This window comes from Aptenodytes patagonicus, chromosome 6 (genome assembly GCF_965638725.1).
Source record: "Aptenodytes patagonicus chromosome 6, bAptPat1.pri.cur, whole genome shotgun sequence".
NCBI classification, from domain to species: Eukaryota; Metazoa; Chordata; class Aves; order Sphenisciformes; family Spheniscidae; genus Aptenodytes; species Aptenodytes patagonicus.
In genome coordinates, this window is record NC_134954.1 from 52677181 (window position 1) to 52691194 (window position 14014).

General features: G+C 42.0%; 1 protein-coding gene across 1 annotated transcript in view; it reads right to left on the bottom strand.

Moving 5' to 3' along the window:
• The window catches only part of METAP1D (methionyl aminopeptidase type 1D, mitochondrial), a 49588-nt gene extending 44382 nt beyond the window's left edge, over positions 1-5206 (bottom strand). Inside the window, exon 1 of the mRNA XM_076342611.1 lies at positions 5146-5206. Coding sequence (XP_076198726.1) covers positions 5146-5194 — 49 coding nt within the window. The 5' untranslated portion in view covers positions 5195-5206. The remainder of the gene's footprint in view (positions 1-5145) is intronic.
• Positions 5207-14014: the final 8808 nt, after the last annotated feature.

A 14014-nucleotide genomic window follows, 5' to 3' on the forward strand; every position in this document is an offset into this window, starting at 1 on the left:
AAATGAATGTAACTCCTATTTCAAAACGCATCATCAAAAAGATGGAAACAGATTGATTCAGCAGCATATGGCAGTTAAAAAATCTGGCATGCATGCTTTGACTTCAGCAAAAAAAAGAAAATTACCTTATTTTGAGCTCTTCTTTCACTTCCTCTTAAAAATATTGAAAAGTTTGCATTTCGTGAGACCATGAGGATTATCAAGGGCTGCAGACTAACAAAACACAAGATATGGACCGTGTGTATCAGAAATACTGCTTAGTGAAAGATTCAGTAAAGTTTTTACGGCTAACTCAAGAGACAGGAGTCTTGTATTAGACAGTCATTAATGCTCCATCTTCTAACCCAAATTCACTCAATTCTTAAGTTTGGTCAAATGTTTTATGTCAACTCCAATTCCAGGAGTGAAAAAAACAGGTTCCCATTTGGACAGAATGCACAAACTGGCTGAATATCAATATTGATAAAGATCAACTCCAAATTAAGGTTAAGGTAATGGAAATTACATGTCCCTAAAACACAGTTCAGTACCTTATTTTTCACAGGGGTGTCCCCTGCTTCCCCGAGGACCATTTGGCACCCTCATCTGCATTCACGAAACAAAGCTGACCACAGGTGTTTGATGAATTCTGGATAATGAATAAATATTTCATGAATAAAAGGAAAAGAAATATAAGAGGAAAGGAAACTAAGCACACTGGGGGAAGAATGCCTCAACTCAGTTCAGATGCTGATTCTGCTAACTATTCAGAAAGATGCTAGATTCTCTGTAGCAGGCTGTGTGGGTGAGGAGGTGACATGCCGGCAAGTCCAGGTTCCCATCTACGGAAGAAGTGGGTTAGTGATGGCAATAGGATATCAGAAACTGCTGCAAAAAAGATTCCCAGAGAGTGAAGACAGTCCTTTCCCCTTGCAGGTGCTGAAAACTGCAACGGTTTTGGATAGATGTTATTCAGTATGGTGACCGATTTGATCTTGACCATGTTTCTGGAAATCAAAAAGCCACAGAAATGGAGATTTGAGAGATTTACAGCAGGCACTTTATTTATTTACTTAACCACCTCCCAGCTGGAGACTCCATAGCACGCTTCTGTACACTGACATGCAGAGTTCAACATAAAATGGTAATTTAAAAGTTGACTACCAGTTTTACCATCCTAAATGGCAAAGCCATGTCTGACCACAAAGAAAAACACTACATAAAGTTATATATATGCACTCTATCTAAAGGATGTAAACCAAATCACTTCATACTGCCTCAGTCACTTGCTACACCTTCTTCTATTAGTCTACTCTCTGCAGGGTCCGAACTTCTACTTTCTAACTTCTGTAGTGTTTCAGAATAGTTTGATGATTTTCATATAAATACCCTGCTGGAGAAGTTTATTATTCCTTTGAAATACTCAATTTTGCCTAGACTAACTATGAAGTACAGACAATACTCAACCATGCATTACTGACAAGACCCATGAACCAAGCTTGTGATCTATATGGCCCAAATAAGAATGCTCTGTAATATTAAAAAAGAAAAAAGTCTGATTTCTAATGAGACTCAGCACTTCCAGGCAAACTTGGAAGTGCGAGGCTTTGAAGCTGTATTGCAACAAAATCAAACTCCAGCTCTGCCCTTCTGCTTTTTTTTTTTTTTTTTTAAAAAGGCTAAAAACACGTTTATGTATCTCCTCTTCATTTTACTAATGGAGGGGAAAAGAGCAACATTCTCAGAAAAATTTTGAAAACAAAAAGGCTCTGCATCTGCAGAAGAAAAGTATCTCACAACATCTCGCATAGTGTGGTGTTGGAGACAGCTACAGCTTCTACCCGAGAGCAGTTTCCAGGTTTATCGGTACCCATTTAGGAGCCTGCATATAAATTCCCAGTTCCACAATGGGCTTAACAAGGTGGTGTACAAGCAAACGAACAGCCTGGGAACACAGACTACATATCTAAGAGATGTATCACACACCATCAGTCTACAGTGACTTAAATTTAAAAGTCTGGCCAATAATATGCCACATAGATTACTACAGAATACCTATTCATAGTTAGAGATAGGGAAGCAAGATCAGAAATCGGTTGTATCAGTATTTAACACAGTTACTCATTTTACAAGGCATGTCTTCTCATCAGTTATTTTCCTGTGGCTCAAAGTCCTGAAACTTCATTACAAGAAATTAGGGGCTTCTACTCTACAGTAATTTACTTGACTAAAATGAATAAATCAGTAAGAGACTACTATGCCTTGAACCATCTAAGTTGTATTTGTAGACATGCAGTTCTTTGATGTCTTCTACTTTCTTTTATGACCAATGAAGTATCACAGACACAATTATTGTAATACCTGAAGCTGTCATAATATGTAATTAGACCATTTACAAGCCAATGAATCACCATACAATCCATACTACTTACAAGTACAAACCGTGACATGACACACTGATTCGATGTGTCTGTGTTCTGGATGTTTCTTAGTTTTCGTTTACAAAATGGTAAATGCAATTCGCACTTCTATGCATCACCTGTAGAATTCTTTTCAAATACTCTTCAAGAAAGGGTGGCAGCTAAAATGCGGTTCAACCCACTGCAAGGCCGCTCTGAAATGCAGTGTTTGAGCATAAAGAATTTCACAAAGGTTTGTACAAGCCACTCACACTCTTACAAAGTTGCGTACCTTCTCCTTGGGTCGACAGCGTTTCAATTCTGACACTAGCAAGGCAGAGACTATTCAAATAAATTCCTAATATGCCTACTGAAAAGGCAAACACGGTCTTTTTAACTTCCTACAATCCTTCATTCAACTTATTTTCTTTTTTTCAAATATAATAAAGATTTTTTAGGCTAGCTGAAGTCCTTCTGATATGTGGAGGAAGTATTTAACCAGTATACAAACTTCCAAGGTCTCTGCTGTTCAAATGCACTTATCTAGAAACAGTTCCGTAACAAAGACAATTTTTCTTTCATCATTTATAAAAACATAACATCAGAAATATGAAAAAATGTCACAAAAGAGGCCATAAAAAAGTAATTTTCATTCAATTTAGGTAGAATAGATTCCGTTAGGTGAACAGAAATCTAATTTAAATTACTTCTGTCTTTCAGTATTTGCAAATTAAATTATACTGAACAATTCAGAGAAAATTTGATTTAGTTTAATCAGTCTTGTCTGAACTATGACAGTTTTGCTTTTTCAACTTCTGGAAACGCATATCCACTAGGGGAGCTGAACAAGATTTGATGCCTGAAGGGAAGGTACGAAGGCTTAACAAATTTAAACGGTTTGGCTCTTTTAACTAGGTGACAGACATGAGGTTTCTAGGTGTGGAGGGGGCGGGAGGCAGTGGGTAGGGCATGGACACATGACCAAAACAACATCTGGAACAAAAAGGTTGCAGACACAGAACTGCTGAAGCAAATAATGAAGAATAGTATGAAGCTGCACACTAAATTTCAATTCATTCAAGATTCAAACAAAACCCCCCATTGTTTGTATGGTATTCTATACTAAAAAATGCGATTCCATTCCACACACATGAAAGAGCGAAGGTTTTGACAGCTGTTAGAAATGAAACAAATGGGAGACTGAAGGCCAAATGTTGCAGCTCTTCCTAGAGTTCAGCTGATGCTCAGATTCCAAGAGTCCAGTCAAACTGAAATTTCCTTAAGGATATGAGCCTTCACTGCTGAAAAAGAAAATTGATGTGGCACTTCTGCCCCGCAAAATTCAGGACTGACTATGAAGAAAGGGCCTTTACATTTTCCAACGGTTTTCAAGACTGTTGGATAGAATGAAAAATAAAGGTACAGTAGAAGATCAGGATCAATAACATGAGAAAAGGGATTGAAATTTTGTTATGCCAGGTGTAAAGCATTGCAATATTATGCTTTAGCTAAAAGCACACAGCATTCAGTTCAATGTTTAAGTTAAAATTAATCTGGGATCACTCTATCCGTATTACTACACTAAGTATTTAACAGTCTTAAAAAAAAATTTAATCATAAAAGTCTTTCATCAAGATCATTGTGGGGTATTTCCTTCTGTTCACACATTTAAGATTTTGCAACGGGTGCTAAAAAGAAACACTCACAGAATGGTATGCCCCAAGAGCTTCCAATCTTATTTAACACGAGACGATAAAACACTGAGGGGAAGGAATGAGAGGTAAATAACGTTACGCCAGTAAAATAACGCATTTTCCAGCAAAGTACAGCATCTTGTACGATTGTTCTTATGTATTAGTAAGTCAATAAGACACACGAGAGCGATTACCCTGTGAAAGGTTACGTGATAGAAAAGGTGCTTTTAGGAGGACCTCAGAGTATGAGGGATGACGGGACCTGAAAACCATTACATACACTGACGTGCCAACATGCAAAAAGTTCTGCAGTTGAATGGGTTGGTAGAAGAAACATGTATATTTACGTCAGATTCCTTCTTCTGTCAAACACTTAAATTGTAACAGCAAAAATTATCACAGCAAAATACTCCTGTGGCCTACCTGTACTGCACGTCACTACTAAGACAGCCGGTGCTGCCCTGCTCTGACTGGTGTCGGCCAGGTGAGGCGGCCAGGCCCGCCTCCCTTCCCAGCAAAGCGCCACGGGAACACGCCTTAATAAAAGGACAGACCCGACAGCTGCCAGGGGACAGGGCCGGAGCCTAACACGGCACTCTTTTTTTCCCCTTCGGATGGCGCACCACCTCAGGTCACCGCCCGTCTCCCGGGGAAGGCGGGTGGGCTCAGCCCCACCGGAGCCCCACCCCCGCCTGCGCGCCCGGGGCGGCGGCAGAGCAGGAGTACACCGCTTGTCCCACGCTTCGCCGCCGTACGTGCGTGGGACCTCCAACTTCCGCGCGGCCCCTCCTCCGGGACCCCGCTGCGGTCTCCCCAGGCCCCGCCGACACCCCCCCTCCCCGGGACACCTTCCCGCGCCCCGGGCGCTGCGGCTGGCGGAGCGGTCTCTCGCCGCCCCCGGCAGGCGCGGCGGTCTCCCCGCTACGGCGGCGGCGGGTCCTTTTGCTCCTCGATTTCGAAGCATGCCCCAACTCAACAGCGGCGCCGCGGCGGCCGGCGGGAAGGAGGGCAAAGCGCCGCGCCGGGTCCGCGCCTCCCCCCCGGCGGCGGCGGCGGCGGCGGCGCGCACTCACCTCCGCTCCGCAGCACGTTGACGGCTCTGGGCGCCGCCATCTTGTCCATGTGAGGCGGGGTCACGTGGCCGCGGGAGGCAAGCCGGGCGGGCGCGCGCGGGACGTGGGGGCGCGGGGCCGCCTCGCGCGCGGCGGCCGCCGCCTCGGCGGTCGTTGGGGGCGGCGGGTCGGCCGGGGCCGTTGTGCGCGCGCCGCCCGAGGCGGAGGCGGGTGCCGGCAGGTAAGTCCCGCCCCGCCCGCCCGCGGGTCTCGGGCAGGTGCGTGGCAAGCCCGTCCCCTCGGGGCAGCCGGCAGCGCGCCCGAGCCGGGCGGCGTCCCGGAGCCGGCGGCTGTCGCCTCCGCGCAGCCCTCCCCCGCTGCCCCGTAGCCCTCGCAGGGCGCAGCTCGCCAGCCGGCGGGCGCGGGGCCCGGCGGCTGCTCGGCTGTGGCCGTGGCAGTGGGGCGGGAGCGCCCCCTTCCTGCCCTTCCACGGCGGGGAGCCGCGGCGGTTTGAGCGAGGCGGTGGGGCATGGCGGGCTGTGCCGCGGGCCCCCGCGGGAGCGGGGTTTGCAGGTGACGGCCTTCAAATGTCAGTGCTGATCCGCGCTGCCCTTAGTGGCAGCCTCGGCCTGTCCTGCGGTGGGATGTTGGGCGGCCTTCGGGTTGTTGTTCCCCTGCAGCGCTGCTGAGGTGCCCTTCTAGGTAGTTTCCATCCTGCTCGGGTTTATAACGTGCCCAGCAGGCCTGGAGACTGGACTCTTTCCACCGGAGACGTGGCAGAGGCAGCACTTCCCAAAGTGGGACTCGGTCTCAGAAGCATTGCAACCATACTCTTCCATGAGTGCCGGAGCTACCTCATCATTTCTTTTCCCTGTTTTTTTTTTTTTTAAACTTTTTTGTACTTTTGTGAATAAAAAGATAAACTACTCTTTATGAACTAAGTTTTTGCTGTTATATTTGTTGTAAAGGCCTATGCAGAATCTGAAGGATAACGCTTGAACCTTAAAACTCAAATATTTTTCTAGTTAAACTCATTATTTCATCTGCACAGCCAAACTTCATGCATTTAGAAAAGACCTGAAATAGCAAACTTTTCGGTAGAGCAGCATCTTTCCAACCTTTTTTGGTACAGGTATCACCTTACCTTAAAGAAATACCACCATCTGACACAGTGTTGGTGTGGTAGGTTTCGTTTGCAGTCAAATAAAAATCAAACTAAACTTCTGATGTCCATTTATCATTTTTATTTTCCACCGTTTTGTTTCCTTGCCTGCGTTTGGCTTGCCTGTATGAACTCTTTTTTAAAACACATTTTGCAGTTGTTTTGAAATTATGTTCTTATGGCAAGTCAGAGTTTGAGAAACACTGTTACAAGGACATAAATCCAACAGCTGGCAGACAAATACTAAGCCTAAAGGAAGCAAATCACCAAATGGAGGAATGAATAGAATGCATTAGGGCAGCGGTTGCAATAGTAGAGGGAAGAAACCGAAAGTTAGAAGTAATGCAAGTATCCTTTCTTATATCCTCACACACGCGTAATCATCTTTGTATCCTTACACACATGCACGTGTACACACGCAGTGGTAACCTGTGGGATAAGTAAGCAAATCTTCAAATGAGAACAGAGGCTGACTTTATCTTCAGATTTATTTATCTCCTCGTATAGCTGTTAGTAGTTATTGACTTCACATCTACAAATTTTATAATTCAGTTAAGAATAGACTCAAAGCCCAAGGCAGATGGGAATGCTGATATTATTTACCCCCCGGTACTCTGGAAAAAGCCTCCAAAATGTATCAACTTAAAAGTTATGCTGTAAGTATTTCTGCCTTTAAGGAGCAAATTCCAAGAGTTCTCTGATCAAAAAAATGTGCTGTGATCCTCTCAGTGGTCCTATGCAGACATCGCTAGCGAAAGTGCTGCCACAGCGTGATTGGCAGCCTATCATACAGCTTATATCCAGACCACATAGTAGTTTAAAGATCAATGCAATACATTGCACTGCCTCCAAAAAATAGAACAATCCACTTCTTATAGCCACGTTCTGCACCAACTGACATGTTTCATCATCGTTATTCAGTGAGGGGAGAATGATAGGATTTTAACAGTAGAAAAATAGAGCTAGAAACAAATGAAGAAATAGCATTGCTAAGCTGCCCAGTTACACCTCGTGAGCACCACTACCCACTGCTCACTGGTGAGAGGTATGCACACATTTCATTTCTAGGGCGGAAATGTGCATGTCTTCACCTCGTTCCTAATTCTACAACGTGGTATGGTCTTTCAGGAGTTTGAATCTCATCACGGATCATTTTGTCTTATTTTCTATCTTGGCAAGGCTTTAGGAATGCAGATGTCCAACCGTTGGTTCTATGACAACAACGTACAGTGTAAAGCGATGGCACATTCTTGCTGCTTGGCATCAGTAACTCCATGTGTGCTGGAGTGGGTGTGCTTGTCTGTGCCTGAAGAGAACAGCACACTTCACATAAAAGTAGCCATGTATGATGAGTAATTCACCATCTTTTCCTGAACTGTCACTAAAGGAGAGAAACAAAGTGCTCTAAGGTAGCCTAGTCTCACTTTTCTTATGTGAGTCAATAAGTATTTCCTACTCAGTGAAATGAGAGGCCACTGTTAGTGAAAATAAAGTGAACGTTTGGCTTTTGTCTGCAGCCGTAAGACCAAAATTCCATATTGTAACAGCCTGAAAACTGGTTGATGGCATAACAAAATGCAGGAACTGGAGACAATACTAGTTATGCTGCTACCACCTTTGTAATTACCTTGTCCTTAAGCGTCAAGTTATTTCACAAATACTTGTAGGTATGTGCTAGTGGTTAGACTGGACCAATTCCTTTTGCATATCAGAAACCAAGAGGGGATCGATTGAATTACGATCGAAGAGAACAACTATGTAATTTTTGCAGTCTCTCGATGAATCTTAAGCCTAACAACAGTAATTATTCAGTAGTCTCTAATTTATGCTTAGATGCAGGTTTTCTCCTTTTACTAAGAAATATAGATAACAGATACAGATTTGTTAGGAGCTTTATACCAGTAAAATGAGGATGAGTATCTCAGAAAAGGAGAGATACACTGTATCTTAACACAGCAAACCTGAAAAATCATACTCTGCCAGGTTCAAGTTCTGTCACCAAAAGAAAACACGTCACTTTTCCCTCATGTATATAATTGCCTTTTGTTCACATTTGGCAAATCCTCTGAAATGTTTAAGATGGACAGTGATGTCTCAAGCTGCTCTGAGCTTCAGGTTGGGAGGCAGCTTTGGAGAAAGCACTTTTTTTTTTTAACACATCTGTGTGTTACGTTCTTCAAGGAGAGTCTTGCGCATCCCATCTCACTTAGATTGGCTCTGTGCTGTCGGAGTCGGCATGTTCTAAATGTAGAATCTCAACTTTATTTCCTCCCAAGATATTGCGCAGGCTGATATTAAAATAAGCAAAAGATGTGCTAAGGAAGACAGAAAGCTAGGCTTTTAAATGCAAGTTTGAAAGCAGTCTGTAACAGCCTATAAAACAACAGAGTTATGCCTTACGTATACATGAAATCTTCTATAGAGCAATGTAGAAATATGCTTCTAGTTTAAGTGTAGCAGCTGGATACTTCTGGGGTTAGGCTTAGACTGCTTAGACTTTCCTATCTAAGATTGTCTTAAAAGATGATTTAGTTCCACAGCAGTTTTATGCTGATGAGGCTGTTGCTGTTTGGGACCTGTCCTAGTCACAGATAGGTGTCCTTTTTTCAGCACTGGTGTTCATCTGATCCATGGTGAGATAGTCTGGAGTCCTGAACTTGCAAAAAACCAAAAACCTCCAACATCGGTGATACAGAATATATATAATCAGACAAAGCTACACCAAACTGTTACATCACAGCTCCACGGAAAGCAAAATGACATATTCACGGTCCCCATCATATTGAACTCATGCCAGGCAAAGATTTTACCTTTTCCATGAAACTATGGAAGTTTTAAAAACGTGAACATCCCATACAGCTCTGAGGAAGCTTAACTGGAAGACCGACAGGCATTTAAAAATAGCAGCTATTGAACATGGCACACCTCCCTTATTGCCGTACCATTTAGAAACAAAAAGGGGATGTCAAGCTTTTCCCATTGATCAGGATTTCCTTTATGTTTTATCTCTTCAGCTCAAACTGTGCAACAACCATAAATGGAGCCCATACCTCTTATATGAGGAATGTTTACAGCATTACATGTTCTTTATTTACTAAAGAAAGAAGCTAGTGCTACTCTCGGGGAAAAAACAGCGCACAGCACTGCTCCTGCTATATAGATTTTTTGCAATGGCAAAGAGGGGATTCTGAAATGCTTTTCCCAAGGCTTTGTCTTCATCATGTCACTACCTGAGATTCCTTCAATTTGGGTGGGAGCCTTATATCTGAAATGAGCTTTGAAGAGCGGAAGGAGGACATTTTTTTCCCTCTTTTCTCTTTGCTTCTCTGGTCTGGAGAATTAAAAATATTTTGAACATGGAAATGTGGAAATTGTTAGATTAATGATCCTTTTTACACTTGCTTGTACCATTAGAAGTCTAAAAGGAAGCTCAGACACGGAGTCTGTAGTCTCATTTCTTGCAACGCCTGTTACCGAAGGCTTTAGCGCAAGGAACAAAGAACCCAGTAAGCATGTATTCAAATGAGTAGTTTTGAGTAGAAACTGGTATTTGCATTATTTTTTTTTACATTGTAAAAAAGATTTGAGTGATAGGGAGGCAAGCCCATTCCTACAATTTTCCCTCCACAGATATAAGCCAGTATGATGGCAGATAGCATGCCCTGCCTGAGCAGCGCTCGTGTCTATTTTTATTGCTTTGTGTAATAGCCTTCAATTTTTACTCATTGCACTAAATTTTTAGCCTCACAATTCCGAATACTGCCACTGGTGTGGTTAATAGCCTTTTGTAAATGAAATATTTTAATAGATAGACCTTAGGGTTCGACTGAAATCTTTCTGGTCATTGGAGAAAGAACTAGCAGTGTAAAATGGCTGGAAATACTGATGGCATGGGGAAAAAATGTTTCACATGAATTTAAGTTGTTTCTGAGAAAATTGAAATATCTGCAACAGATACTTGCTTATGAGATATAGATTTTAATATTTTACCATGCTGTCTTTTTGTCAACTTCAAGTCCAAATTATCCTAGCAAGCAATGTTTCGCAAAGCAGTAGCATTAGAGAATAATGTTTTTCATTTTGAAAGCTGAGATTCCAAGCTTTTAGGTGATAGGCTTACGAATATAGCAGGTATTTCTAGCTCTAACAGTTTGATACTGATGAAATCAGGTCAGAACTGACACTGGGAGAAAAGGTAAAACAGCAAAATATGCAACATAAGATTTTCAAGCCTTCTAGCGTCTGACAGTCATACAATATGATAAAGGAAAAGCATAAAGAGCAACGAAGTCTCAGTGAGAGACAAAGAGGAATTGAAAAAATGATCTATATAAGCAGACGTAAATCCTTCGTATAGACATTATGGGCTGCTTACCCTCCTGCTGACATTGCAGAGAGAGACAATAGGTCAGTCTTGAATTGCCTAAACTGCCACATGGCAGCTTTGTGTGTTTGTTCATAGGAGGCACGGACATTTACTGCCCAAGATACTGCTTCAGCTCCACAGACCTTTATTCCCCCTACTACAGCAGTTAAAGTGTCCTTCAAATCCTGCAGCTTCAGGTAGCTTGCTTTCTCAGTTCTGAAACTACAGGTTTTCTGTTGTATTTCTTCAGGTTATTAGTTGTTGAGCTAGAAGTTGTTTCCTAGTATCTGCAGTAGGTAACTTTTATGTTTCAAAATACATAAAAGGGAACAGTTTGATCCAGGTTTCTAAACATAAACATTTTTCAGAGCTTGATTTACGCCTTAGGACAAAATCTTGGGTTAGCACCATTGACAATAGCTTTGCACGGAAAAAAAATTTGTCTCTACCAGTTGAACTAAATTCACCATTTTAGATACTCCACTGAATTTTCTTAAAGTAGATTCACTGTTGCTGTGACTGGATTTGTAAATGATGGAAGGGCAAACCAGCAGCCTGATGCCAGCAGCGTCTACAATGAAAAACTTTAAATATACTTAACAGATCTTATGTACATTCTTAAAAGAATATTCAAATGCACAAAACTCTTTCAAATGCTGTATCAGTATGTTGTGCAAAGTTTCACTTGACGTTTGAGTGAAGTGACTGAAGAATCTGGATTTAATCAAAATGCAGAAAAAAGTCATAAATTAAATCACATAAACCTATTATTAGTGCTCGCTCTAAGTTCCTGTTAGTATGCAATAGCTCAAAAGAAGAACAATAGCAGCATAAGATAAGAAACCTAGGATAACAGACTATATGTTTGAACAAAAATAGTTTTTATCCAGGATTACTTTATTGTCATATTGTGCCCAGAATAGAATCGTAGAATCATAGAATCATTGAGGTTGGAAAAGACCTCTAAGATCGAGTCCAACCGTCGACCCAACACCACCATGCCCACTAATAGGAGAGGGCTCTAATAGCATTCAGCTTCAGCTATCCAATTCCTACACTCCTAACATCTAGAGTTGAAAAGTTGCTACTAAGCCTCAGTGTTCATTTGGCAGCTCACAAATCCACAAAATAGGATCCCCCCAGTATCTAACTGCAATTCTATATAGACAGCTGTTACTAGTTCACAGGTCCTCTCTCAGCATGCAAAAGTCAGACAATACTAGCGATGGCTATGCTATTTTCTATACTACACTGATAAGTATTTGTTTAAATATAGTAGGAGGTCCCTGTTTGTAACTAAGTTAATACAGAAATATAAACAGGAGTTACACAAAACTTATTAAACTTTAATACTGTTTACAAAACTTTTTTTATTTCCTAAATACGACTCGCTGAATAGCTGGAGTTGCTGCTGTGTGTACTTCAGAGACAAGAACCCTGCAGCTCACTTGTAGGTGAAATTTATCCTGTTGAAAACCACGGAACAAAATATCCGGACTGGTAAGTCAGAAAGCTAGGAGTTTGTCTAGTAGCATCCACTGCAACCCGAGTGTTTAGTCAACTTTACCATTAACGCTCAGTCTCTAAAATGCTAGTTCAAACAGACTCACCCCAAAAGCCTGCCGAACCAAACTGGCGTATGCTCCCCAAGCAGTAGCGTCAGTGGAACTATCGCTGTTCTCTAGCTGTTAGACAAGAGATCATTGCCTCTTTCTCTCTGCCAAAGGAAAGAATAGTCCAGACGTTTCTTAGACCACTTCAGGCAAAGTCAGCAGGGCTAGTTTAATTTGCTGATGAAGGTTGTTTCAGATAATTGGCTTAATTAACTGTAATGGATTAGGGAGTACTCATATAGTCTCTCCTGGCAGCAGTGCTGCAGAAGCTGTAATCTGCTGCAGAATGGCAGCATTCAAAGTTTCTAGACCTCCAAGAGGCTGTTTATTCATATCTTTGGTGCCAAGAATTAGTAACAAGATAGTTCCTGTAAACCAGATCATAAGTTTTGCTGTCCACAGGCACATCCCAACAGCTTAGAATGTTCCCAACCTATACCGGAATGAGAAACCATGCTCAGCCTAAGACTGAACCTTCACCACTAAGGGAACTGGAGGCACTAGCTCACCTCTTTCAACAGTGTCAACATAAAAAGGAAAAAAATATTCCAATAGGTTATGGAAAGGTTAATCTGCCCTAATCACTGTGTGAGAGAAGTTTCACTATTTGTCTAAGAAAAGCGATTTTGTCCTTTTGGCTCAGTAAGTTTCTTTCGTATCTATCCTGCACCATCAATTGAATATGGCAGCCTTCACCACCTCTAGCATCAAGCCTACATTCCATGACATTTCTCAGCCCTTTTGGGACATCCATATAACCTGGGGTGATGACAGGCAAACCTCCTTTCCCTTCCCACATCAGGTACTAGACTGATGAAAGGAAGAGATATGCCAGACTCTTCTGCTTTTTTATGCTCCCCCCAAGAAAAGTAACTTATGAAGAGGGAAACAATGTTCAACCTCTCCAAGTGGGCAAACAGCCCATCAGGCAGTGTTTTTTTTGCTAGTTCTACAGTTTCTTAAAAGGCTTAAGCTTCTTCATTGAGTGACTTCAGCCTTAGTAATGCAAAAGTTCAGGCAGTGTTAGTGTAGACTTCCCCTGAAGCACAAGAAGTATCCTGGATCTCTATGCAGAAACCAAATTAAAGCACAGTTCTTCAGTTCAGCTTTCCCTCTTCTGACTTATCACCAGCACCTGAACATGTTCAATAAGAAACCAAAACCAACCAACTAAAGAAACCCACCCCAGTCCCCCAAATCCCACAATTTACCTTCAGGCTTACTACTAGTCAGGAGAGGTCTTTTTAAAATTGTTATTATTAATGAGTATAAAAGATTTGGATACTACAGTAGATGAATGACGTAATATCATGCAGACAAGATATCCTAGCCAGAAGAACTAAGATTTCTAAAAAGAATTTAATAGAAAATACAAAAAATCCACAGGAGGTTTTAAACATTTGGAAAACATAACACCACTTCTCCACATCCTATCAGATGGTAGTAGAGAACAGTCAGTCTACAAACTGCAGTTTTTAAAGCTGGACCCGAATCCCATTAGGACCATGAAACATGGTTAATACATGTCAAGGATCCTTATTCAGATTAAGTCCTCTTGATTACAGGCCAAGACAAATCAGTTTTAAAGTCTGAACCACAAGAAAAGATACTGTAATTTATTCCTTTGAGGGAGGAGAGACAGGAGGACCTCAAGGCTGAGAAGTAACAGATAGCAGAATAGAGTCAAGGAACTATATAAAGGCACCTGCTTCCTACAGATTTGTATGTTTCTTACACTAGCTAAAGTAG